At 42.2% G+C, this 25,977-nt stretch overlaps 1 protein-coding gene across 2 annotated transcripts in view; it reads left to right on the forward strand.

Annotated features, from left to right (window-relative positions):
* Nucleotides 1-25,977, forward strand: part of MAP3K20 (mitogen-activated protein kinase kinase kinase 20) — a 107,642-nt gene that overhangs the window by 70,791 nt on the left and 10,874 nt on the right. Inside the window, exons 11-15 of one of the 2 annotated variants that reach the window (XM_056861460.1) lie at nt 13,867-13,911; nt 15,590-15,620; nt 15,706-15,845; nt 18,153-18,215; nt 21,526-21,618. In XM_056861460.1, coding sequence (XP_056717438.1) covers nt 13,867-13,911; nt 15,590-15,620; nt 15,706-15,845; nt 18,153-18,215; nt 21,526-21,618 — 372 coding nt within the window. Of the gene's footprint in view, nt 1-4,948; nt 5,321-13,866; nt 13,912-15,589; nt 15,621-15,705; nt 15,846-18,152; nt 18,216-21,525; nt 21,619-25,977 lie in introns of those variants that run through there. The other variant, XM_056861459.1, reaches the window with a different exon arrangement.

The raw sequence follows: 25,977 nt of genomic DNA on the forward strand, positions 1-25,977 counted from the left end.
GAGCCTTTCCATCACCACTAAGTAATTACCGGCCAGCCTAAGACTGCAAGGACATCAAGGACAAAGGGTTTTTTTATTCATTTTAATTGCCCTAAACAGAAATAAATAGAAAATATAACAAATTATAACAACAGTAGAGGCAAGTATACAGATAAGCATCTATAAAATGTTTTCACATTTCTAATATACAGATAAGCATCTATGAAATGTTTTCATATTTCTAAAAATATGCCCATGTGCAATTGTCTACATGCCATATGTTAAAATGTTAATAAAGTTGCAAGGTCCTCAACCTGTTAGATAACTGGAGGTGGGCATTTATCTCTCCAGTGTTGTAATATAAATCTTTCAGCAATGGTAAGGACAAAGGGTTGCCCGTACATATGCTTCCAAGCAGAGAGAGGTGAATCTCACCAACTCTAATCTGAGCAATCTGGAATTATTTCTATTTTCTGGTTACACTGGGACTGCTGTTTCTCTTAGCACACTTGCAATCCTCTACAGTATTTCTCCAGTTTAAACTCATGGATTTAGACTGGAGCACTTCTGCATTGGAATGTTCTGCCCCCCCCCCAAGAAATAGAAGCCAGTATCCAACCATCTGTGCACTGAATGTAGAGATTCCCTGCATTACACTTCATTCTGGCAGCCTCTTCAGACTCCCAGTACACATGGAAGAAGAACCATACAGGTTGCTGGCTTAGACTGAAGAGGGTCTAAGGGGTAAAATCACCCCCTCCTCCCTCTTCCACAAGTGCATCTCTGCTAAGGGGAGGGACAATTTCATTTCATTCCTCCTCACTCCAGCCCTCCCCCAACCCACACAGCTGTTGCTCCAAGTAGGTCTCAAAGCCTCAGAAATGACCTTTCCAAGGGTTGAAAGGGGCTGCAGAAAAGCAGGAGAACACGGGAAAGCTCTGTGTGCCTTCCATACACAAAGGGTTAGATACAAGCCAGTAAAGATGGAAGACCGATAACAGAACCATTGTGAACATGGGCTCTGGGATTCCTTTAGTGTAGATTAATACACTGTTTGGTGCTACACAAACAGACTTTCTTCTCCATTTAGATGCGATGGGTTTGCAATCCTGGTTTGGATTGGAGGGAAAGTGCAAGCCATAGCATACTTGTTTAGATGTAATGGAAAACTATGGTTGGTGCTAAAGTGGAAGCGTCTAATTCACTTGTGGTGTGCGAAGGAAAGGGGCGCTGCAGAAGCCCGAGGCTCATTCACAGAGGACCAAACCATGCTTTGGCATTTCACATGAACTGAGTTTCCCTTTGTGGCAGCAAGCTCAATGCTGTGTGGGGGAAAGCTGCAATCAAATTGTACTTCTGCTTCAGTGTGACTGTCGCCATTTCAATGGCAGTTTGGTAATTTTAGCTTTGGAACGCAGCTCTGTTATCAGTTTGGGCAACGGTCTCTTATCTGAAGTGGGGGAGAAAAGAGGAAGAGATTATATTAATATGCCCAAATTAGTTCATACAACTTATGTCAGGAACTGGAAGCAGATGGAGACATGCTAAGCAGAGAGTTGTCAAGTTTAAGGGGACTCAGTGGCAGCTGCACAACACCTGCTCTGCCATTGTTCGAGCATTGTGGCAACATCAACATGGGAATTGAAAGGAGGACAATTCAAATGGGTGTTTTTTTTTTGTTAAGTTATGGAAACACTTCCCTCTTAGTCCATGCAAATAGTGGCCACTTCCAGTGCAACTGTGCCGGAAGCCCCATCCTGCTGTCAGCCATTTGTGGAAAGTACCTTGCCATACGATTTCCCTGACATTGTTTCCCTGTGCCACTGCAAACACACATTTACATACGCATCCTGTAAAAAAAATTGGGCAGCTTTCAGTTCACATGCAATACCTGAGCAATAGAGCAATATATTTCAAACACATGGCTTGGTGCATGGGAGCAAACTCCCACAAAGGTGTTATAAGCGCACTTTATGATGTTTGTCACATATTTTGGCTGTTGTAACCCATGGGGTGACGTCACATCCCAACGTTTACTAGGCAGACTGTGTTTACGGGGTGGTTTGCCAGTGCCTTCCCCAGTCATCTTCCCTTTACCCCCAGCAAGCTGGGTACTCAATTTACCGACCTCGGAAGGATGGAAGGGTGGAAGCCAGCTACCTGAAACCAACTTCTGTCAGGATCGAACTCAGGTCGCGAGCAGAGCTTTGACTGCAGTACTGCAGGCTACCACTCTGCGCCAAGGGGCTTATAGTTGTAAATAACTGCTCTGGAATCCAGAGCTGGCTATATAAGGATTGCATGCCTGGTCTTCCATCACTGGGCATGAGTGTCACATCGCTGAGCAGCAGCTCCTGGTTCCAGATGAGCCTTCCTGTATCTGTACTTCCATCTGTTGTCCTCGGGGTTACCAATCCTATCTTCACCCGGTATTCTTTCCTGGCTTGTCCTTCTTGGGGAAACACAGCTGTTTCTGCCTTGAAGGATAAGAATGAAATCCCTTAAAGTTTGCCAGCTCACTTTTATTTCCTTCCCCCTTGATTTTGCAACATTTCAAGCCTAATTATAGGGAGGCAAAGGAGTTACTGAATTGAAGGTGAGTTGAGAGCCGGTGGAAAAAAACGCACCACAGAAGAAAGAAAAGACATTATAAGCCGTTTACTGTTAGAGATACAATGTATGTTCCTGGAAAAATAACTTTTCATTTTTCCCAGTGTGATGTCGTGTCTTAGAGCCTTCATATAAAACTCTGCATAATATTCCCAGATCAAATCAAGCCTGAATTGACCCTAGAAGCTAAAATGACTAAACTGAGGCTGTCGTACTTTGTTCACATTATGAGAAGACAAGAGTCACTGGAAAAGACAATCATGCTAGGAAAAGTGGAAGACAGCAGAAAAAGAGGAAGACCCAACAAGAGATGGATTGACTCTATAAAGGAAGCCACAGCCCTCAGTTTACAAGAGCAAGGCTGTTAAGGATAGGAAATTTTGAAGGACATTGATTCATAGGGTCGCCATGAGTCTGAAGTGACTTGACGGCACTTAACACACATACACACATAATGTTCCCAGACTTTGGGTTGAATTCAGAAGTCATTTTCCATTGACAGAATGGGACTTTCCTGCTTTCCTCTCCTGCTGCCGGCCACTGAAGACCCAAAAATGCTGGTCTTGGGAGACGGGAACCCTGAACAAAAATGGGGGGGGGGGTTAACTCCCACACACACTCTGGCCAGAAATGACCTTCAGATTCAGCCCTTTGGTTTTACCAGCCCTGTGTCTTCCCACTGTGTTTTGGTCTTTACCAAATGATTTATTTGTGATCGAGTTCCAGCAGTATAACTAGGTTTTCAATACAATATTTATCTGTTTTTAATTGAATGCAGCCAGGCAACTTAATTAGATTGGCCTCTGCATATGTTTATTTAGATTGATTGAAAAGGCAGATTGGATAAAGGAGGAATCCATTTAACCTGATCTCTGGGGATTGGAAACTATGTTTTTGTGTGTGACAGATGTGTTATAGGAAGCCTAGCTTCCTAGAGATTTAACCCAGAATAACCGTGTGTTTGGTCTATATGCCCTAAAGCATGTTACAATACTCCAGATTCTTCTTCTGTTTTTGGGGGGGAGGGGATTGCTGAATGTACTGCCAAAAGTTCTTTTTCAAGCAGTAGCTCATTTTAAAAGGCAAAAGCTGAAATGATTCTTAGTTGAGTAGTTTTCTTTGGTAGTCATATCTTGTAAACCTCCCTGATGCTCAGATGTTAATGTTTTTAATGGGCACACACAAAGTATATGTAGCACTTGCATATGTGTACACCATTACATGTGTGTAGGCATACATGCAGAAACAAATTTGTGTTGGGGTGGCATGTAAGATCTGATGTGACCTTTAAACCTCTTGCAAGCTCCTCCCTACCACCATCAATATGAGGGCCAATCTCATCATGGAGGGCAACCTCCATGGAATGAGAGTTGTGTGTACCTCGTGGCTGTAACGTCTTGAGTGGTGTATGATATGGGTCAGCTGGCGTTCAGGCAGTCTGGAAGCTACTGACAGAGCGGGCAAGGGCATTAAGCTCTTTGTGCAATCTGTATTGTGCCTTTGTGGCATGGGGTACTTGCCACGTTGAAGCAAGTTTGTCCTGATCTACCTGGGATCATTGTAATGCAATCCACAGTATTTATGGGAAGGAGAGAACCTCCATTCTCTCAGGCATTCTTTGTGCACATTGCAGCTATATTGCTGTAGATCAGGGATCCAAGTACCTTTATCACTGAATTCCCCCCAGTTGTAAACTTCTACAGACACAATTTGTTAGCACTATGATTAAGGTAAGGATTGGCGTCTACTTCCAGTGAAATCCACCTGACATTCACACAAGCACATAAGCAAACCTAACCTAGAGTACGTTCCACAGTGGGTTCTAGTTTGTTGACGTTCTGTCAAATATTTCTTCCAAGACTAGCTTTTGAAATTTTTAAACAGTAGTTTTAAGTTCATGCAAACAGAACACAATTGTGTTTGCAATTGTGTTTTGGATATTTTGATCAAATGAAGTGCATTCTTAAGCTGGGTCAGTGTTTTCCTTCTGTTAAGTGTAGAATGTCCATTGGGGGAAGATTCCTCACTTAGCAGATGTGAATCTTTGGACTGAACCCAGTAATGTTATGAAATATTTTCTCTTGTACAGTACGAAGCTTAAATTTTCAGCTAGAAAGCTCTGGGCTGCTTATGGTTTCTTGCACATTCATTGGTGGTGGTTATGCTGTCTTCGATTTTTTTTAAAAAATAACTCAGCCAAGTCTTAGTTAATTCTTACTTGGCCTGTACATTTAGACTCACTAATAATTTTACTTTCTATTTATTGCTAACTAATCTGGTGGTGTCTTTAGCCTGGATTTTACATTGTTTCTAACTTTCCTTTTTTTCCCCCTCTGTCCTTCCTTTCCTTTTTTACTAGTTCTGCTTCCCTTTTGCCGCAAGATTGTCTGAGGAGTCTTACTTTGAATCTAAAACAGAGGAATCAAACAGTGCAGAGATGTCATGTCAGATCACTTCAACGAGTAACGGGGAGTTAGCGGGCATGAACCAGAGTCTGAACAACTTGATGAAGGGCTTTGGGGATGTCTTCTCTATAAACCAAGCAGGATCCGCCCCGAATTCTGGGATGCAGATAAATATGCAAGCCAAAAAGAATTCTTCCAAAACCACATCTATGAGGAAAGGGAAGAAAATCAACATGGCACTGGGGTTCCCCGAATTCAACTTCTCAGATGACGATACCGATGACAATATTGATTTTCATGATGAAAGCGATAGCAGTGAATGAAAGAACTCTAACATAGTACCTAAAACAAAAATATGTATGTGTGGGGAGAAGAGAATTCTGCAAGTTTTATTTAAATAACTTTTTAAAACACCTTTTTGTTTTGTAGGTCAGTTTGGTTGCTTGTATGCAAACAATTATGTGACTTATGTTTTATGCCCATCTAAATTTTCGCTCAAAATGTTTCAAACACTTTCAAAATTAACTTGAGTTTTTTTAATTGGTTTTTCTGTGAGTTTTTGCTGCAATGTTGGTTGCCCAAGTAACAAACCTGCTTCTGGTGCTACAGTATAATAAAGCTCCGGAACTTCCTAGAGGTATTTTGTGTAACCCGCTGTTAAATATGCACAAAGTACTTTGATAGGGTTGTTTTCAACAGGTAAACATTTTTGTTACAACTTGGATTTTCCCTGTAAATTCTGTGCCCCTTATCCAAATAATGTCATGTTCAAGAGTTGGCTGTGTGCAAGAATTGGAACCTGTCTTCCTTCCCTGAATAGTTGACCATCTGTTATGGTACAGATCAGGAAAGCCAACGTGGTGTAATGATTAAGAGTGGTGGACTCTAATCTGGAGAACCAGGTTTGATTCCCCGCTCCTCCTCATGAAGCCTGCTGGGTGACCTTGGGCTAGTCACAGTTCTCTCAGAACTCTCTCAGCCTCACCTACCTCACAAGGTGCCTATTGTGAGGGGAGAAGGGAAGGTAACTGTAAGGTAGAGAAAAGCAGGGTATAAAAACCACCTCTTCTTCATCATCACCTGTTTGGAAGAGAGGAAGCCTATGGGGCTCTATTCAGTCCCCTCTTCTCAAGCAGGTGGCCATTCAGTGGAGATAGTGCTAATTTATGTCCATCATTGCTCCTGTCACGCAGATTTCCCCTTCAGTTTCCTGTCTTCATTTGCATATCCAGACCCTATTGTAGAAAGTGATACATACATGGAAGCAGCAAGATTCCATATATAGATTGCTCTTACAGGACAGGAGCTCGATCTTCTGCTTGTATTGTTCTGTTTAATTGTTGCTATTTCAGTCCGTTTCGGGGTGATAACAAATTTTCGGGTAGGAAGGAGATGTTGAATTCCATTGACTGTCCACTTAAGCACACAGCTGCAAGAGTGGGAACTGAACATGAAAATTCATTGGTGGTTTATTTTTTCTTCAGAGGCGCAAGCAGCATCTTTCGAGCAGAGTTTCATGTACATATAAAGTTGTAAAGGCAGGATGTTTCTGCAGTAGACCGAATGATATATTATTATCGTCCACAGCACAATTTAGTTTTTAGGTTGTTTGTAACAATAATTAAGCTTCACTAAGGTCCTGACCCCGAGATATAAACAGTTTGCAGTGGGCTAGCATTAGGAACTGCCTGCTTACACCGATGGCTCTAAGCTATGATACCGTTAATTACCGGAGGGGCTTTTTTTTGTCAAAAGGGACTCCTCTAAAATCTAGTAACTGTGATAGTGCATTAACTTTCTCATGGGAGATTAGGCATGTGCAGGAGTGTTTGGGGAGTCGACTGCTGTGCATGCACATGTCTGCATCAAGGCCTGTGGGTTTTATATGCATACTTGTATACACAGCTTATGCCAATTTGCACTTTTCCCCTCTCCAGTCTAGTGAATATGCAGTTCATGCGTGAAAACAGATTTCCAGTCACCGATCCAGGTGCAACCACACATCACTACATAGATTATGCATCCCCATGTGGAAGTTCATGCATATAGAGTTTTTTGGCGGGGGGTTAATTTGGCTTTATGCTACTCCCCCCCCCACTCCCAAGTAATTTGAAATGGCTCAGGTTACCCAGTATTTAGTTACTGCAGTGACTAAGAGACTGAGCTGCAAATCAGGAAGTCCTCTGTTCAAATGTCTTCTCTTCCAAGAATGCACTAAATGGGCGTAGGCAAGCCACTCTCTCTTTCATTTTCCCCCCTCTCCCATCCCATGCATCTACAGTATGGGGATAATACTGACCTACCTCACAGGGTTGTTTTTCCCCAGAAGTATAATGGGCCGGATTTAAACTGTGGCTTCGCCCTTCTGCTCACAGATTCCTTCTACGAATGGTTGGAAACTTTTAGTCCAGCCTGATCTATTTGAAACATTTCGAAAGTGCTAGGTAAATGTTCAGGGTAATTGTTTGGCGCTTGAACCCTATTCAGCTGTGAAGCACATCTTGGGCCAATCACACACTCTCAGCCTAAATTACCACATGAGAGTTGTTGTGAAGATAAAATGGAGAAGGGAAGATCAGTGTCATTTCTGTGAAGGAAGCATGGGATTAAGATATGATAAATATGATTAAGATATGATAAATATTCATGAATAAATAACTTTTAAAATAAAAAAATGAGTTCAGATTACGTGCTTGGTCCAGGCTAGCCCAGTCTTTTCTTGGAAGTTCAGCAAGATCGGATGTCGTTAGTACTCGGATGGGAGACCCCCCCCCCAAGGAAGTCAAGGGTTGCTATACAGAGGCAAGCGACGGCAAACCACCTCTGTTCACCTTTTGATCCTACAGGGTAGACATAAGTTGACTGTGACTCGATTGCACTTTTTGTCACCACCTTCACCTTTAGCCATAATGGCCAAGTAAATAATGCAACAGAACCGTTCATGGCACAAACTATATAGCGCAAGGCAATAGGCCATTTTCTGCATCTTAACTAAGTCAAAGCTCTTCATTCAGTGTATACACTGAGACTTGCACTCCAGTGTATATAAGGCAAAGAGGTGTATCTTGCTTTGTGTGCATCGACTTGACTCCAGTGTATACACTGAGACTTGCACATTCATTCTTCCATTGTCTTCTGTCAGTCAGAGAATGCTGATTGTTTTACACAGGCATAACTCTTCTCCCAAGGCTAGAATACAACAAAGTGGCCCTTGGATATGTTGACATGTGTACGCATCATAGATTCCACATATATCCCAGAGCAGTTTGATTGTGATTTATAGAGCTAGCATTTTTTTTTTTTTTTTTTTTACTACAATGGCATTTGGAAACAATTTACGATTGGAAGCTCCATTTAACATATTTTGCTTAAAATGCACTTTGGGCATTCAAAACTATACAACTTCAATACTTAAGAGATTTTGGCTGTAATCTTAAAGACACTTTCCCAGGAGTAAGCTCCACTGGATAAAATAGCAATATTTGTTCATAGACTTACTTAGGAATGCTCCCTTTGTGTTAAATACTATGCAAAATAAAAATTTGGTCTTGTCAGATAGCTGCAGCACACTACGCGGAACATTGGTAAGAAAACAAAACTGCAGGGAAGTTTTCAAAATGTTTAGTGCATATTTGACATAGGAGGACTAGTATGGTTTAATGGCATAGATTTGGAGCATAGAGAATGCTACATTTTGGGGGGAGGTCTGAGGAAGGACATGAGGAGGGTCTGCAGTGGAAGGGGGAATTGGTGGAAATGCCTGATTTAGTCTGGATCCAACACAGATCTTTATGCAGTCCCCCTTTCATTCTTCATCCCAGCGTGGTGTGGTGGTAAAGAGTGGTGGACTCTAATCTGGAGAACTGGGTTTGATTCCCCACTCCTCCACATGAGTGGTGGACTCTAATCTGGTGCACCAGGTTGGTTTCCCCACTCTTACACATGAAGCCAGCTGGGTGACCTTGGGCTAGTCACAGTTCTCTTCAAGCTCTCTCAGCCTCACCTACTTCGCAAGGCGTCTGTTGTGGGGAGAGGAAGAGAAGGAGATTGTAAGCCAGTTTGATTCTCCTTAAAAGGTAGAGAAAATCGGCATATAAAAACCAATTCTTCTCCTTCTCTGTTGATAATCTAGTTAACAAGCAGTAATATGTTTGGCTCTCTAGATTTGGGCATATGGATACATACATGGATGTACATGTACATGGATGTACATGGATACATACATATACCATTATAGTCTTCCAACCAAACCAGCTATATTTTTCCAAAAGGACTTCTCTCCCAAGTAAGATTATCTCTGATGCCAACAAAATTTCTCCTTTCCTCCATTCTCAAAGTAATTTCTGCTGAGTAGCAGTGCAATCCTAAACAGAGTTATACTCTTCTACGCCCATTGACTGCAATGGAATCAGAAGGGAGGAAACTTAGCTTAGGGCAGAGATCCCCAATCTTTTTCAGCCTGTGGAATTCTGACACGTGGTGGGTGTGGGCACAAAATGGTTGCTGTACCTTTCCTTCAATCACACAGTGAAGACCTTTGTGCTGTGGTGACAGCTGCCGCCAAAGAAACATTTTTAAAAATCTACATAGCCAATCAAATCTCCAATGGCCAGTTAGAAGCCTTGCTGAGCAGAAGCCCCACCTACTTTCTAAAAACACTTGGCAGGTGCCAGGAAGGGTGTTGGCAGGCATCATGGTACCTATGCTCACCAAGTTGGAGACCCTTGGCTTACGGGATGGTGCTGTCGGTGTGCTTGATTGGCAGAATGATCTGTGTCCTGTTCTGCAAACATGTACAGTGCTTGACCTGAAAAGATGTGCTGGTTACTTGTACCACTTTAGGTTGCAAATGTGTGTTCGGCACACATTTCATTTACTGTTTTAAAGTGAGTGGTTGTTTTGGTTACTTGTACCACTTTAGGTTGCAAATCAGCTGTTCGGCACACATTTCGTTTACTGTTTTAAAGTGAGTGGTTGTTTTGGTTACTTGTACCACTTTAGGTTGCAAATCAGCTGTTCGGCCCACATTTCATTTACTGTTTTAAAGTGAGTGGTTGTTTTTGTTATCGTACTGTAGTAAAAATTATTCACCTCAGTATTTATAAGCTAGTAAAGCACAATGTTTGAGGAGCCTCACTTCTGATATCACAATGTGCAACGTTCTGTAACCAGGTGGTTCTGTGATGCTGGGTGTACAGGCAGTAGTTTGTAGGAACCTGAAATTAGTGGATTTGTCTTTATCTACACACTCACTTTTCTGTCTTCCTGTAGTCTCTAGTCCAGTGGGTTTTGTAAGCTCTTGAAGTACTACAAACACCAAAAACCACACTGGGGCAGAAGTTACTAAAGTGCGTTCTGCAAGGAACTACAGGCTTATTCACTCTGTATATCCTTAATGGAAATCGCAACCTGGTGATGAGTCTTAGGTTCATGTACAGCCTTTGCCACAAGGGTAAAGTAATGAGTAAATGGAGATTTATTTGAGCGGTTGCTCTCTGGCAGCCTGAACAATCTCCTTCCTCCAGGAGAACGGAAAGGAAATTCAAAAGTTGTAGCGGGTGGAGATTTCTCCACGGGACATGAGGGAGTAGGGGCCTGTGACCCTAACTAACCATTTCATCCATTCACTCTTACAGAAGCTGTCCCTTGAAGGGTTCTCAGCACATAACTACAGTACCTTTTCCCAACTGTGGTTTTAATAAAACAAATGGATAAGATATGACAGCAATTGTTTCCATTAATCTGCTGTAAAAACTTTTTTTTGCGGGGGGAGTCCCTTTTTCTTTTCAAGTTTAACCGACACTTGCAAAGTCTGCCTCAAGTTTTCTTGATAGGCGTGGAATGGTTTCCGAATTACCACAGACGGCAACTACAGTAAACATTTGTACGTTGTGTTCAGAAAACTGAAATGCCTCTGTATTGAAGTCTGATTTCGCACACTTTTTTTTTTGCTTTGCCTTTGCACTGTTGAAATGTTTTGTACTGACTAATAAGGAAACAATATTATTTGTATGCCAGACATGTATGAAATGTAAATGGAGAGTATTTTCACAGTGTTTAGAAAAGTTCAGCCTCTCTTTTTCTAAAAACTGCTGTGCGGCGTGAACTCTGTGCCAAATCTACTGCAGTGTGTAAACAAAATATTTAATTTGTATGGAATGTAAAATGTTACACTCTTGCATGGCAAGACCTTTGATAGTAAGTCTTTTTTTCCCTTCCTTATGGCACTTAACTATGTGATGTCTTGCTTTATCCACATCATGGGTTTGCTTTTCTAGTTCTTAAGAGAATAACTTGCAATGTAATAGAGGGGTTTTTTTCCCATTTAGTGTCATACTTTTCATTTGGTTGCAAACAGTTTTCCTTTTCTCTTTATTTCCATCTCTGACTTTACAATAAACATTTTGACAGTAAAAAAACAAACACTTGTGGTCTTGCATAAATATTTTAGCATTTATTGGGGGAGGCTTGTGGTGCGTCTATATTAGCTGTCCCCAACCCGGGCTGTGTCCCAGAATACACAGCAAATGGTGACACCACCATATTCAAGAGCCAGCGTGGTGTGGTGGTTTGGAGTGGTGGACTCTAATCTGGAGAACTGGGTTTGATTCCCCACTCCTCCACATGAGCGGTGGATGCTAATCTGGTGAACTGGATTGTTTCCCCACTCCTGCACATGAAGCTAGCTGAGTGACCTTGGGCTAGTCACAGCTCTCTCAGCCTCACCTACCTCACCTGTTGTGGGGAGAGGAAGGGAAGGTGATTGTAAGCCGGTTTGATTCTTACTTAAGTGGTAGAGAAAGTCGGCATATAAAAACCAACTCTTCTTCTTCTTACGTTCTATCCTTTTACACCAGCCTCAGTTTTTGAAAGATGAAAACGAAGATTAGAGTCCACCACTCCAAACCACCACTTCAAACCCATTTAAAGGGTGGCTTGCACACTGGTCATTATTGCTGCTGTGCTAAGTGGCCCCTGAAGCACTTGCAGAGTTGTGAGGCTCTGTTTTCTCCTTAAGAACATAAAAAGCCATGCTGTATCAGACCAAAGCCCATCAAGTCCCACCGTCTATTCACACAGTGGCCAACCAGGTGCCTCTAGGAAGCTCACAAACAAGACGACTGCAGCAGCTTCCTGCCTATGTTCCAAATATAATGGGCATGCTCCTCTGATACTAGAGAGAATAGGTATGCATCATGGATAGTATTCATTTGGACTCCTTGCTTCTGCTTACTTTGGTGCTACCATTGTGTCTGCCCGATGCTGTCTAGTGAAGCTTTTCTAGGTTATGAATGGACTTTTATCTCAAGCTATTTTACATCCGCGTGAAACCACTGGGAGGTCATCCTGGGATTTGGTGTGAGTTGCCACCAATGTGCAGATGACACCCAGCTCTATTTCTCTTTAACAACTAAGCCAGGTGTTTCTGTGGAAATCCTGAATAGGTGCCCACAGAAGGTAATGGGATGAGTGAGGGCCAATAAACTGAAGCTGAATCTAGACAAGCCTGAAGTGCTGCCATTGGCCAATGGAGAAGCTGCTTGGGGATTGCAGAGTCAGCCTGGCCTGGAGGGGGTTGCATTCCACGAGGGAGCAGGTTCGTAGCTCGAGGATGCTAATAGTTCCTTGCCTTCAATTGGAGGCCTATGGTTCAAAACTTCAGTTGGTCCAATATGTGGCACACAGGCTACTGTCAGGGATTGGTTATAGGTATCGTATTACCCCTGCACTGAAAGATCTGCCCTGGGTACCCATCTGTTTCCAAGCACAAATCAGGGTGCTGGTTCTTACCTTTAAGGCCCCAAACAGTTTGGGGCCAGGGTGCCTGAAAGACCATGTCCTCCCATTTTATCCAGCCCATCAGTTAAGATTTGCCTCTCAAACCCTTCTCTCTGTGCCCCCACCTTCAGGGGTGAGGCAGGAGGTGACTAGAGACGGTATTTTGTATGGTGGCACCTCGCACTTTCCCCCTTGAGGCTCACTTTCTTTAAGGCACCAGGCCAAAGCACATCTTTTTACCCAGGCTTTCAATCAGGGGTTTTGTCTTATCAGCTTTTAAAATGTTCTGCTTTTGCTTTATGGGTCGTTCTTTATGCCGCTTATGTATTTTTAATGGCTTGATTTTTATACTGTGGTTTTTAATTGTAAGCCACCTTGAGCGGGACTCTGAAGAGGTGGCATACTATAAATAAATGTTATAAATAAATAATAAAGACTGAGAACTGAAAGGTTTTGAGAACCAAAAGGTTTAAACGTCGCAGTTGTTCACATAAGACATATCTTCTGTAAACAGACTTAAATACCTTAGAGTTGTTAATTTTCCCATTCCTGCAATTGGTAGCCGTCTGGAAGCCTTTAATGGAATGCTGATGTTGTGCTCTTCTGGAATCAACCGCTTCAATAAACCAAGTATAGAAAATATTTCTGGAGGGAGGGGGATGTAGGGGCGAAGGGAGGTGAATACTAAGGCCATTGGAATGAAGTGTTGATATGAACTGATACTTTTAATAGAGTCACCATCATATCTGTTCCATCATCAGCCATTCACATATTCTTTGGTACAGTAAGTGCTCATGGAAAAGGTGGATCACTTGTGGTATAGAGCCAGTGTGGTGTAGTGGTTAGAGGGTCAAGCTAGGAACTGGGAGACCCAGATTCAAACCCCTGCTTTTCCATGAAATTTACTGAGTGATCTTGGGCCAGTCACCACACTCTCAGCCTAACCTACCTCACAGGATTGTTGTGAGGATAAAATGGAGGACCATGTACACTGCCCTGAATTCTTTGGAGGAAGGACGGGATAGGATCAGCTGTCTAAGTAAAATGTGACAGGACAAGGAACGATGCACTTTTAAGATCCTGTTTCTTACAGTTGCTGCCTTCCTTTGATATTGTTGCATGGACTGAAGAAGACGTGGTAAGAATCCTCTCATTAATTATACTAATCCCTTTTTCTGTTAGTGAAGAAGCCTCCTTTTAACTATGCCACCCTATTAAGCTAAGCATCATATCACAAAGCAAAACGTTTGCTCAAAAGCTGCAATGCAGACGGGGGATACATGGCCACAGCAAAGGGTCAGGAAGGAGGGGTACTTAACCCTTCTGGAGCTGTTTACTCCCCCCCAAGACTGTTTTAAGTACTTCCCCTTCCTGTGGAATTCTGGCAAAAGTAAAAGCTGTTGCAGAGTCAGGGGTGAAGGTGACTGAAAACCAGTAGGAACAATCCCTGTACAAGAATAGTAGATTTTAGATTAAATGGCCAACTATTGTGTAAAATACTCAAATGCATTGGAAAATTAGTACCTTAAGCCAGCGTGGTGTAGAGGTTAAGAGCGGTGGTTTGGAGCGGTGGACTCTGATCTAGGGAACCGGGTTTGATTCCCCTGCTCCTCCACATGAGTGGCTGATGGTAATCCGATGAACCAGGTTGGTTTCCCCACTCTTACACATGAAGCCAGCTGGGTGACCCTGGGCTAGTCACACTCTCAGCTTCACCTACCTCACAGGGTGTCTGTTGTGGGGAGAGGAAGGGAAGGCGATTGTAAGCCAGGTTGATTCTTCCTTAAGTGGTAGAGAAAGTTGGCATATAAAAACCAACTCTTCTTCTTATTAAGTTCTATCCTTTTATACCAGCCTCGGTTTTTGAAATAAAAATGAAGGTCATGGTCTTCAAACCCACTTAAAGGATGGCTTGCACGAAGCGTGTGAATAGTATGTTCTCTTTATGAGTTTGATAGGAATCACTATAGTGACCTGATCAACTATGTTTTTTTCAGGAAGTTGGATTGGAGGGTGGGGGGGCCAAAGCTCTGCCACTAAATCCTGTCATAGCTGTCACTTGGAACCAAACCACATGCAACATGGGAGTTTCATGACGGCAAATCTTGATGTGCCATTTGACCTTGCAAAGCAGCCGTGGGGGACCTATTTCGGATTATGACAAGAGGGAGGGTTAACTCTTCATCGCCATCCCCTGGACCAATTCCCTAATCAGAATAAGATGATCTTTATTGGCATAATATTGATGCTCCAATTCTCTAATCCAAAACCATTTTCCCTGTAAAGCATAGGGCACTTCTCTTTTGTTCCCCAGTGAGTCCTTAAAGTAGTCTGGGGGCATTTTTATTGGGAAAATGGACTGGAAGAAAAAGTGTTAAACTGAATTCTGAATTTCCATGGACCTAATCCATATGAATCCCCCCTCCAATGGCTATTTTAGGAACAAATCACATGTCAGGAGCTCCTGTCATGTAAATCCAGTACCCCTATATTTTGTCTTCAGTCCTCACATCTCTCTTGCCTCTTAATTGGCAGCCAGTAGAAGAATGAATATGGGGAGCGAATACTCCTTAGTGAGCCAGATTTTGCCCTAACATCTATATAATTCCTGATCTCAATGCAAAACTAATTTAATCCTGAAATGAATAATTCCCGTTCACTTCTCCAAAGTTAGAGAATTGTAATTTGTACATCTCATGTTTTCATATTTGATGTTACCTATATGCAACCTGTGTGTGTGTGTAAAGTGCCGTCAAGTCACAGCCGACTCATGGCGACAAATTGCTTTTTAAAATTGCTGTGTTTTCTCTTCACAGTACTGTTGGATGCAACAGCTTGTTAAAAAAGGTAATGTTCTTAAGGTGTTTATCACAAAGTTGACTTTTCAGTGACCATTTCTATGGATTTTTGAACAATTTCTTGTTACCTTAAGGTGATACGTCTGGTGAGATGAATGTATATGCCAATTTGTTTAAAGAACATCACATCACAGGCAAACGATTACTTCTTCTGGAAGAAGATGATTTGAAGGACATGGGGATTGTTTCTAAAGGCCACATCATTCATTTGAAGGTATCTGAACAGTAAACCTTGTATGATAACAGAGCAGTTTAAAAGAGTTACCCCATGTTGTGCATTAAAATAATAAAAGACCACTGATGGCAAAAAGATCTCCAACCTGCAAAAAAGAAATGAAAGCGAAATAGAGTAAAGTTATATAACATATTGATCAAGCTTGTCAAACTTTTCTTAGTGACAACAAATCCATACATTTCTAGAATCAGAATCAGATAACCTTTATTGGCATAATATTGATGGTCACAAGATCAGAGATAAACAGATAATACATATCTATATTAAAATTAAGTTTGAATCTTAACCTTAACAACTTCTGCCAAAAACTCCGCCACCTTCACCGTGACATCAGTTGTAATGTCGTTCAACAAGAATCGCCAAGTGGATGTTCTATAAGGGGCCATCCGTTTGCTGGTTAAGGGTAATATACATTTTTTACAGGGTTCTTTATGTAAACGACAATCTAAGATAATGTGATGTAGGGTGTCTGGCTGGCCCGTTCCGCATGGACATACCCTCTTGTTAAAGGGAGTCTTAGTAAATCTCCCGTATAAAACCTTAGATGGAAAGGAATTGAGTTGAGCTAGCATAAATGCTCTCCGTTGAAGAGGTTCCTCAAGTGTACTAAAGTATTGCTGCGTCTTTCCGGGCGTACATCTCTATATTTTGCACTTTTCTGTAGCGTAGGAATTCAGAAATTCATCTCCCAAAGATTATTCTAACATCATGTTTATTGCATGCTGAACGCACACAAGAACACATGAAGCTGACTTATACAGAGTTGGACCATTAATCTATTAAGGCCAGTCTTCTCTATTCTGACTGGCAACAGCTTTCCAGGGTCTCAGAGAGAAGTCTTTTACAACGCCTGTTACCTGTTGACTAGAGATGTCGGAGACTAATCTGAGACTTTCTGCGTACAAAGCAGATGATCGGCCACTGACCCACAGACCCTCGTTAGTCTTTCTGTTTATAACATGGATGTGTGATGTAGAGATATCATGGGGAAACTAAACGGGGGAGTGAACAGGGTAGTGGAGAGTATCCAGTGATGTCAGAGACCCCCTCCAAACTTGTAGAAAAAATATTGGGCAGTCAAAACATCTCCATCTTAGCACGAAACTCCAAGATGGCCAAGGGAAGAGTTGAAATTCTATGCTGCCCTCAAACTACCAGGAAGTCTTCCTGACAGTCAACAGAAGTGCACAGGTGCATTCCTGGTTGGAGCTGACATGACACAAGTTCCCTGGGACCTAAAGTGGGCGGAGAGAAGTGGGCTCCCAGGAAGTATGCCTTGTGGGGTTCATCCCCAAGTCGAGTTTCCCTAGGCCTCATCAGTGGACGATTATCTCTTGTCTGAAGTGAGCTGTGGCTCACGAAAGCTCATACCCTGCCAGAAATTTTGTTAGTCTTCAAGGTGCTACTGGACTCCTACTCTTTTCTACTGCTAGTGACAGACTAATACGGCTACCCATTGTGAATTACTTCTTTGTCACTGTATCATATGTCCATGGACTACAAGGGCCAGGTCTCACAAGATGGCTGATGCTATGGGTCCACAGCTCAAAAGGCCCCTGTCACAGTTCTAATAAGTCCCTTTGGAAGAAATTTTATTCCAAGGAAGCAAGAAATGTCCTTATTGGTTAATAACATCTAGCCAGAGGTTTTCCGGTTGGGCTGGGCGGCGTTCCAGCCATGTGTAGCAGCTGCTCTGCAGAGTTTCTTTTTAATATTTTAATATTTAATGTTTTTAGTTAGCTGCATATCTAGCCAGAGACCAGTGGGATAGAGTTTGGAAGGGCCTTGAAAAGTTGAGACGTTACAGAGGAAGATGCTTCCTCTCCTTACTCTCAAGATGGTAGTGGAAAATAGGAACCAGTCCATGTGAACTAGAGTGCAAACAATCACTGCTGTGTTGGCCAAATTAATGTCTTATTTAAATCTCTGTCTCCCATGTCACATACATGCTTGAGTGACTGTATGATACTTTGCACACATTACTTTTAGCAACACAGACATTAAACGTTGCTGTTGGGGGGAAGCGTGTTCCAAGACCGATGAACCCTCAGCTCACATCTCAATTTTAAGCTGCTTCTGCTTTAGTTCTTTTGTCACTCAGTGTATTATACTGATATAATTGAAGCTGTTGCTCTTTTCCTGTTACCTCACAACTTAAGAACAGTATGGTAGGCCTCAAAGGGAATATTATATTATCTGACTAACTTATCACCATGAATAAATACCTGCATATGCTATTCTGTACTTTCCATCTTGCTATTACATTTACTTTTTTTTTACTTGTAGACTGCCATCGAGAAATTAGCTCAGGATTTCCTCAATATGTTTCACTTTCCACCCCTGATTAAGGTAAATGTGATTTTTATTTCAAGAAGTAAAACTTTTTAGTCAACTTTTGGGGAGGAAATGCTTTGTGTTATTAGTCTCAGAAATTCGCACATATGGATCAGATAGGCGTAGTTCTCACTGAGATGGCGAAACTATCCCTGAATTGTAATACAACCAACTGTGGGTGACAGCTTACGGAATGGAATGTTCCATTCTTTCCGGTTAGAAAGCTAGCATGTCAGGAAGAAAGGATCTAAGCCTAGCATTATACCTGGCATGCTAGCTTTCTGTGTGTGAGGAGCATTTAGCTGAGCAGCCTGAATGTTACAGTACAGGCTGGGGTTGCCTCTGCACATCGCATGGATATTGTGCTGCTGTTGTGCTACAGCAGTAATTCACAACTGGAATTTTCCACCTTCCTAAGAACCACACTAATACAAAACAACTATTTTGAATGAGACTATGAGTCTGTGTCACAATCCAGTACCATTGTTGGTTTGTTCCATATCAAGAAAATGTTTACACTTGCAAATATAAGCTTCTTTCATGTTAAAGCTTGAGACCTGTATAAGAACAGAAGACCAACCGGGTTAATGAGCTTTCACGTTCCTTCAAACTCTTCTGCATAAACAAGTATTAAAATTGAGTGACTTGAGTCTACCTGAAGATCAGACTCTTGGCAGTCAAAATCTCTCAGGTGTCAGAGAAATGGGTTGGATATAAAAACCTGCTTCTGTTGGCTGTCAGACCGCTGTTAAACAAACTTCTCAAATAGAATCGATCCAGTATTGCTGCACTTTGTGATAATCCAAATTTAACTTTCAGACTCTCAAATGAGCACCCAGTAATTGGAAAGCAATCACACAGTATCCATGCAAGGATGTCTATGTATTGGAATTCTAGAATTCTTTCAGGTGTGCTTTGAATCAGAGGATGGCAGTGCCATCCTAAGCATCCTTACCCTCTTCTGAGTACACTGATGGCACTCCTGGATACTCAGAATCCACCTATTTAGGGAGTTAGTACTCATGCTGGTCTAGGGTTGCCAACCTCCAGGTACTAGCTGGAGATATCCTGCTATTACAAATGATCTCCAGCCAATAGAGATCAGTTCACCTGGAAAAAATGGCCACTTTGGCAATTGGACTCTATGGCATTGAAGTCCCTTCCCCTCCCCAAACCCCGCTCTCCTCAGGCTCCACCCCAAAAACTTCCCGCCGGTGGCAAAGAGGGACCTGGCAATCCTATGTTGATCACAGCTAGAATATATAGCTATCAAGATCATCATGAGCGACACAGGCTGCAATCGTAAGGACATTTTCCTGTTAGTAAGCCTCATTGAATAATGTGAGACTTACTTCTAGGTAGATCTGCTTAGGGTTGCTCCCACGGGACTCTTAGAGAGGCAGAATAAAAAGCTCCTAAATAATACTATTTGTTTGTTTATTTAATTATCCTGCTGCTCCAGGGAACTTGCCTAAGGCAGCTTACAAAACACAATATAATAAAGCATAAAGTGTTAAAAGCTGCTAATTAAAACTCAATAACAGAAACCCAGCCACAGCAGAAGACCATAACTCACTGATCAAAATGTACTAATCCCCACAATAGGAAGTATCTCTTCTTTACTTTCTGTGTCACTTCTGGTTAAGAACATAAGAACATAAGAAAGGCCCTGCTGGATCAGACCAAGGCCCATCAAGTCCAGCAGTCTGTTCACACAGTGGCCCAACCAGGTGCCTCTAGGAAGCCCACAAACAAGACAGCTGCAGCAGCTGCCTGTGTTCCACCGCACCCAAAGTAATAGGCATGCTCCTCTGATACTAGAGAGAATAGGTATGCAGCATGACCAGTATGCATTCTAACTAACAGCCATGAATACCCCTTTCCTCCATGAATATGTCCACTCCCCTCTTAAAGCCCTCCAAGCTGGCAGCCATCACCACATCCTGGGGCAGGGAGTTCCACAATTTAACTATGCGTTGTGTGAAAAAATATTTCCTTTTTATCTGTTTTGAATCTCTCGCCCTCCAGCTTTAGCAGATGACCCCATGTTCTAGTATTATGGGAGAGGGAGAAAAACCTCTCCCTGTCCACTCTCTCCAAACCATGCATAATTTTATAGACCTCTATCATGTCTCCCCTTAGCCGCCTTCTTTCCAAGCTAAACAGCCCTAAGCGTCCTAACCGCTCCCCATAGGGGGCTCTAGCCCCCTAATCATTTTGGTTGCTCTTTTCTGCACCTTCTCAAGCTCTGTAATATCCTTTTTTAGGTGTGGTGACCAGAACTGTACACAGTATTCCAAGTTTGGTCTCACCATAGATTTGTACAAGGGCAGTATGATATCAGCAGTTTTATTCTCTATTCCTCGTCTAATTATGGCCAGCATGGAATTTGCCTTTTTTATAGCAGCCGCACACTGGGTTGACATCTTCATTGAGCTATTCACCACCATCCCAAGATCCCTTTCTTGGTCTGTCGCTGCCAGCACAGATTCCATCAGTGTATATGTGAAGTTGGGATTTTTTGTCCCAATATGCATCACTTTACTCTTGCTCACATTGAATCTTCAGCACCATCAATACCCATGTGATATCAAGGGCTGCCAGGTCCCTCTTCACCACCAGTGGGAGGTTTCTGGGGCAGAGCCTGAGGAGGGCGGGGTTTGGGGAGTCCCTCCCTCCTGCTATTACAACTGATCTCCAGCCAATACAGATCATTTCCCCTGGAGAAAAATTGCCACTTTGGCAATTGGACTTTGGCATTGAAGTCCCTCCCCTCCCCAAACCCCACCCACCTCAGGCTCCGCCCCAAAAATCTCCAGGTATTTTTCAACCCGGAGCTGGCAACCCTACCTGTATGGCTCTATGCCCTGTTGTTGGACCTCCAGCGGAACTGGTTGGCCACTGTGTGAGACAGGATGCTGAACTTGATGGACCACTGGTCTGATCCAGCAGGGCTCGACTTACGTTCTTATACTTTCTGCATTCCTCCCCTATTTGGCCAGTTATACACTGGCCAGCTATACATCATGAGGGAGACTGGGCCAGCAGACCTTATTAGCCGGCTCCAATTTTGTCTGCACTACTTGTTTAAAATAAGGGCAGAGATAGAGGCAGGACGGGCATTCGGAGCAGTCTGCCAGCAAATGTTCATCAAAGCTTTTCGGATGAAGACATGGGGTGGGTCAGAATGGCATTTAAAGTTGTGAAGTAGACACAACTAACAACAACAACAACAACAAAAGATTAATGACAAATGATAACCTTGACTGTGGTATAAATGAGAACTGAAACTGAAATGAAAATTTATTCTTTATTTTTATGGTAGGACTCTGCCAGTGAAAACGAGGCAAGTGAGGAGAAAGTAGTAAACCTAGAGCTTGTATTTGGTTACCATTTAAAGCCTGGAACTGGGCCTCAGGTAAATGAACAAATATGACAAATGCTATAAATTGTTTGGGTTTTTTAATATGTTGTTCAGTAGACTGGTTTTAGTATGTTCAGAGTGTTCTGCTGAGAAAATGCAAATATGAAGTTAGAATCATAGAATCATAGAGTTGGAGGGGACCACCAGGGACATCTAGTCTAACCCCCTGCACACTGCAGGAAATTCACAACTACCTCCCCACCCCACCCCAATGATCCAGACTCCATGCCCAGAAGATGACCAAGATGCCCTCCCTCTCACGAGCTGCCTATTTAGTATTTATTATGATTAGCTTTCCCAAGACATGGCAGGTTGAAGTTTAACACAGTACTATAGGGAAATTCAGCCATCTTCCACCATTGCTATTTGTGAATTTCTCACTTTTTTGTCAATTAAGTATGTTAAATGTGGTGTGTGTGTGTGTGTGTTAAAGGGCATCAAGACGAGTGCTGCTAAATTAACAGTCTGATCCTCAGACTTTTTGACCTAGCATGTAAATGTTCGGGCATTTTGCACATGTATGTCTTTGATTTCTGAGTCTCTCATGCGCTATCTACAGGGGTGTGTGATCATTGTTCATGTGAACTAGAAAGCAAAAGAGAAGTGTTTCTAATCTAAATGCTAATTCTACCAATGTGGATCTTACAACTACGTTCCAACCAAAGGCTTAGATCCACCTGTGCATTTCCGCGGGCTGAAGCAGTTCTTCCCACACCACCCAGCAGATATTGGTGGGGGTGGTGACCAGGGAGGAAATTGGCCTATTGGGGGACTGGGGGGGGAACAATCGATTGCGAAAGGCAGAAAGGGAATAAAAGGCAAATCAGAAGAGGACCTGTAAATAAATAAATTTTATTTGCGGCTACTGTGCCAGATAAGAGGACCTGTATAGACAATGGATTTTCCCTTCCTCTGCAAGTTCTTATGTGTTCCCCTTATGAGTTCTAATCAACAGACCAGCTTTCATGGTGTCCTTTACACTTCAAGGCAGGGATACTGAGTTGTTCAACTACAAGACACATGTAGAGTTATGTCAAAAGCGTTGTAGGGCAGTAGGCAAAATTTTCAGCTGTCTTCCCCAACTTGATCTCAAAGTTGATCCAGCAGCCAGATTTTCCTGGAACCTCTACAATATATATAATATTGGAGGTTATTTTTGTATCTGTTACATCTGTTTATTCTTATCCTCCAGCACTAGCAGCACCAGAATATTCATTGGGAACTCTGACTCCCTTCAGAAGCACCCCAAGTGTCCTTAACTGTAAACAAAGCTCAACAATACAATAAGGTGCCAATAGGGAGGTTTATGAAGACAAGTACATGTTCAGGATGTTCTAATTACAGGATATTTTTTCTTTATGTTGGGCCAAACAGTCTACAGTTTTATTATTCTAAAAGTCTTCAAGCAGATACTAAAGATCTGGTTGAAAGGCAGTTTTTATGACCAATATTCTATGTTTGTCTCATGGGCTATATAACTAGGAATGCCAACTCCAGGTGCTAGCTGGAGATCTCCTGCTATTACATCTGATCTCCAGCCAATAGAGATCTCTTCATTTGGAGAAAAATGGCCGCTTTGGCAATTGGACTTTATGGCATTGAAGACCCTCCTCTCCCCAAACCTCGCCCTCCTCAGGCTCGACCCAAAAACCTCCAGGTATTTCCAAACTCGGAGCTGGCAACCCTAGCTATGACACCTGATGGATCCCTCTGTGGAGGAATGGAGAGGCCTACAAAGTTATTGAGCTGAATGGAAACAGAAGTTTGGACCATGAAAAAAGTGTATTTAGACTTAATATACTTCACCAGAAAATGAATTGGTACTCTGTACAAAAATGCTGCCCTGACCTTGACCGTGATTACCAGATGGCTTGGTTTATCACACTTCCTGACCTGCCAGCACAACATCCATTCTGCAGTGTTGAACTGATGCCAGTCCCCCCCCCCCATGTTGTGGTGTAGTGTACCTTAGGATCAGTTTGTCAGGGCTTAAAATGCACCACTTTAAACTACTTGGTGGTGGAAAGTGCCATCAAGTCACAGCCGACTTATTGTGATCCCCTAGGGTCTGACTCAATAAAGGAAGCCACAGCCCTCAGTTTGCAAGATCTGAGCAAGGCTGTCAAAGATAGGACATTTTGGAGGACTTTCATTCATAGGGTCGCCATGAGTTGGAAGCGATTTGACGGCACTTAACACAACACACAGGGTTTTCAAAGCAAGCGGCAACCAGAGGTGGTTTGCCATTACCTGCCTCTGTGTAACAACTCTGGATTTCCTTGGTGGTCTCCCATCCAAATACTAACCAAGGCTGACCCTGCTTAGCTTCCAAGATCTGACAAGACTGGGTTAGCCAGGGCCATCAAAGTTAGAGCTGAGAATGGACTGGGGAAATCCTGAAAATCCTAAAGAAAAATCCTTAGGGAATGGAAAATCCTGAAATGACAGCAGCTCCTCTCAGGATAGAATTCCTTGTCTTACAATTCTATCCATCTCAACTGCTAAAACCTGCTGTTTTAAAAATGCTCAAGTAAACATCTATTTCTAGTACCTAAGCAATTCATTATTATGCATAAATTCCACCTCACAATACTTGAAACAAGGAGAACAGCAAGGCAAGCAGAATTTCTTCTTTTAAAAAAATAGTGCCTGTTTTAATTACATTTGAGGCCTAATTCTACAGTTGCACCTCAGCCAAAATTGTCACCCACCTAGCTGAGGCCCTTAATCGTAGTCAAATCCCTCAATTTATCACACCGACTGGTGTTTCATACCATTTGTTTATAATTTTTAATAAACACCTTTTCTCTAAACGGTTTTTTTGGGGGAAAAATCAAAATAAACCAGAACCTGCTATGCCGAAAACTCCTCTGTACCCGTGCCTACTTGGCAGTCATCTCCCTTGACCCGAGACAGAGGCCATTGTCAAGGCTATAACACATTTACATATTTTGCAATAAAACATCAGTTATTTGCATTACTGTGTCAAGTTTTATTTGATTCTTTCACCTTAAAATGACTCATTTTCCTTTCTTGCATTTTTTTTAAAAAAACACCAAACTACTCTAAGCTTGTTTGAGAATAATCAAAAATTGCCCATTTAGCTAGAAGTCATTTTCTTTTCAAAAGGCAAATGTTATTTAATCTTTCAGCTGTTCATTGTGCCATCATAAATACTTTCTTTTCAGCACAGTTGTGGGGACTGAAATGAGCCCGCTAATTGCCTCCCATTTCGACTGACATGTGGTGGTTTAGTGGAAAGGGAACACAGCAGGGAGAAGGAAATAGGAGGCTGAGAAAATGAGAGCTAATTATTTTCACTGCCTCGTGTCAGGCTCTGTGTCAGCCTTGTTTTTACAAACTGGAAGGTTTAGCACTAAATAAAACAAACTGGCGTCATGTTTTTATATACTGGCAGTGTCATGGAAGCAGCTGCACATCTCAAAGACAATATAATGCCTGCGTTCGCATGGACACCATCTGACAACCACCGTGAGCCACCGCTAATGAGGATATCACAGTGGTGCCAAGTGAAAGGTGCTGAATTATGTATGATTCTTCATCAGTACGGCAATAGTCCTGTACATCATTACGAGACATTGTTTTTGCCGTGAAAGAGATTAAAACATCCTTAGTTCCAGACCCGGCAACCTAAACATGCTACAAGAGGTTATTAATGGAATTTTGAGGGAGAGTTTTCTTGCATATTTCTTTTTGAGGAACAGGGGAGGGGGGGATAGCTCTCTCGCGGGACAAAGCAGCGATGGGTCGTGACACTCTATATAAAGAAGAGAAGCAAATTAACCATACTTGTGTTATCTCCCTTTAAATCTGGCATAATAAAAAAAGTGGGTAGTGAAGTTGGCCTTAATGATAAATAACCCAGGTGCTAACACTCTAGATGTTCCAAGTCTTATTGCCTTTAGAACAGCAGGTTTCAGCAGCTGAGACAGATAATAGCGAGGAATGTAAAGGAGCAACCAGGGGCCAAAATTATCAACACGCTACTACTTTTAATACCAGCATGATCGGGCTTTTTCTCATGTTTGTTTTATCTTGTGTTACATCTTCTATTTTTCAGTAGTCAGTTGCCTGCTAAGTTAGTGTTTCTATTTCCCCCTTTATTTCTTTCCTTTTTGGAAAAAAAACACTTTACTGTATTTTTTTTAAATTTAATTTTTACTCCTTTCACAGCCCAAGCCTGGCTCAGGGCAGCTAACAACAATATACTTCACATCATCTATCAATTAAAAACACAGAACCTAAAACATATATAGCTATAAATAATGTTTGATTAGGAAAACAAACTAAAATGTAAAATTTATTCCAATTGTAGGCCTCATTCAAAATCTA

Source organism: Euleptes europaea, chromosome 15 (genome assembly GCF_029931775.1).
Source record: "Euleptes europaea isolate rEulEur1 chromosome 15, rEulEur1.hap1, whole genome shotgun sequence".
NCBI classification, from domain to species: domain Eukaryota; kingdom Metazoa; phylum Chordata; class Lepidosauria; order Squamata; family Sphaerodactylidae; genus Euleptes; species Euleptes europaea.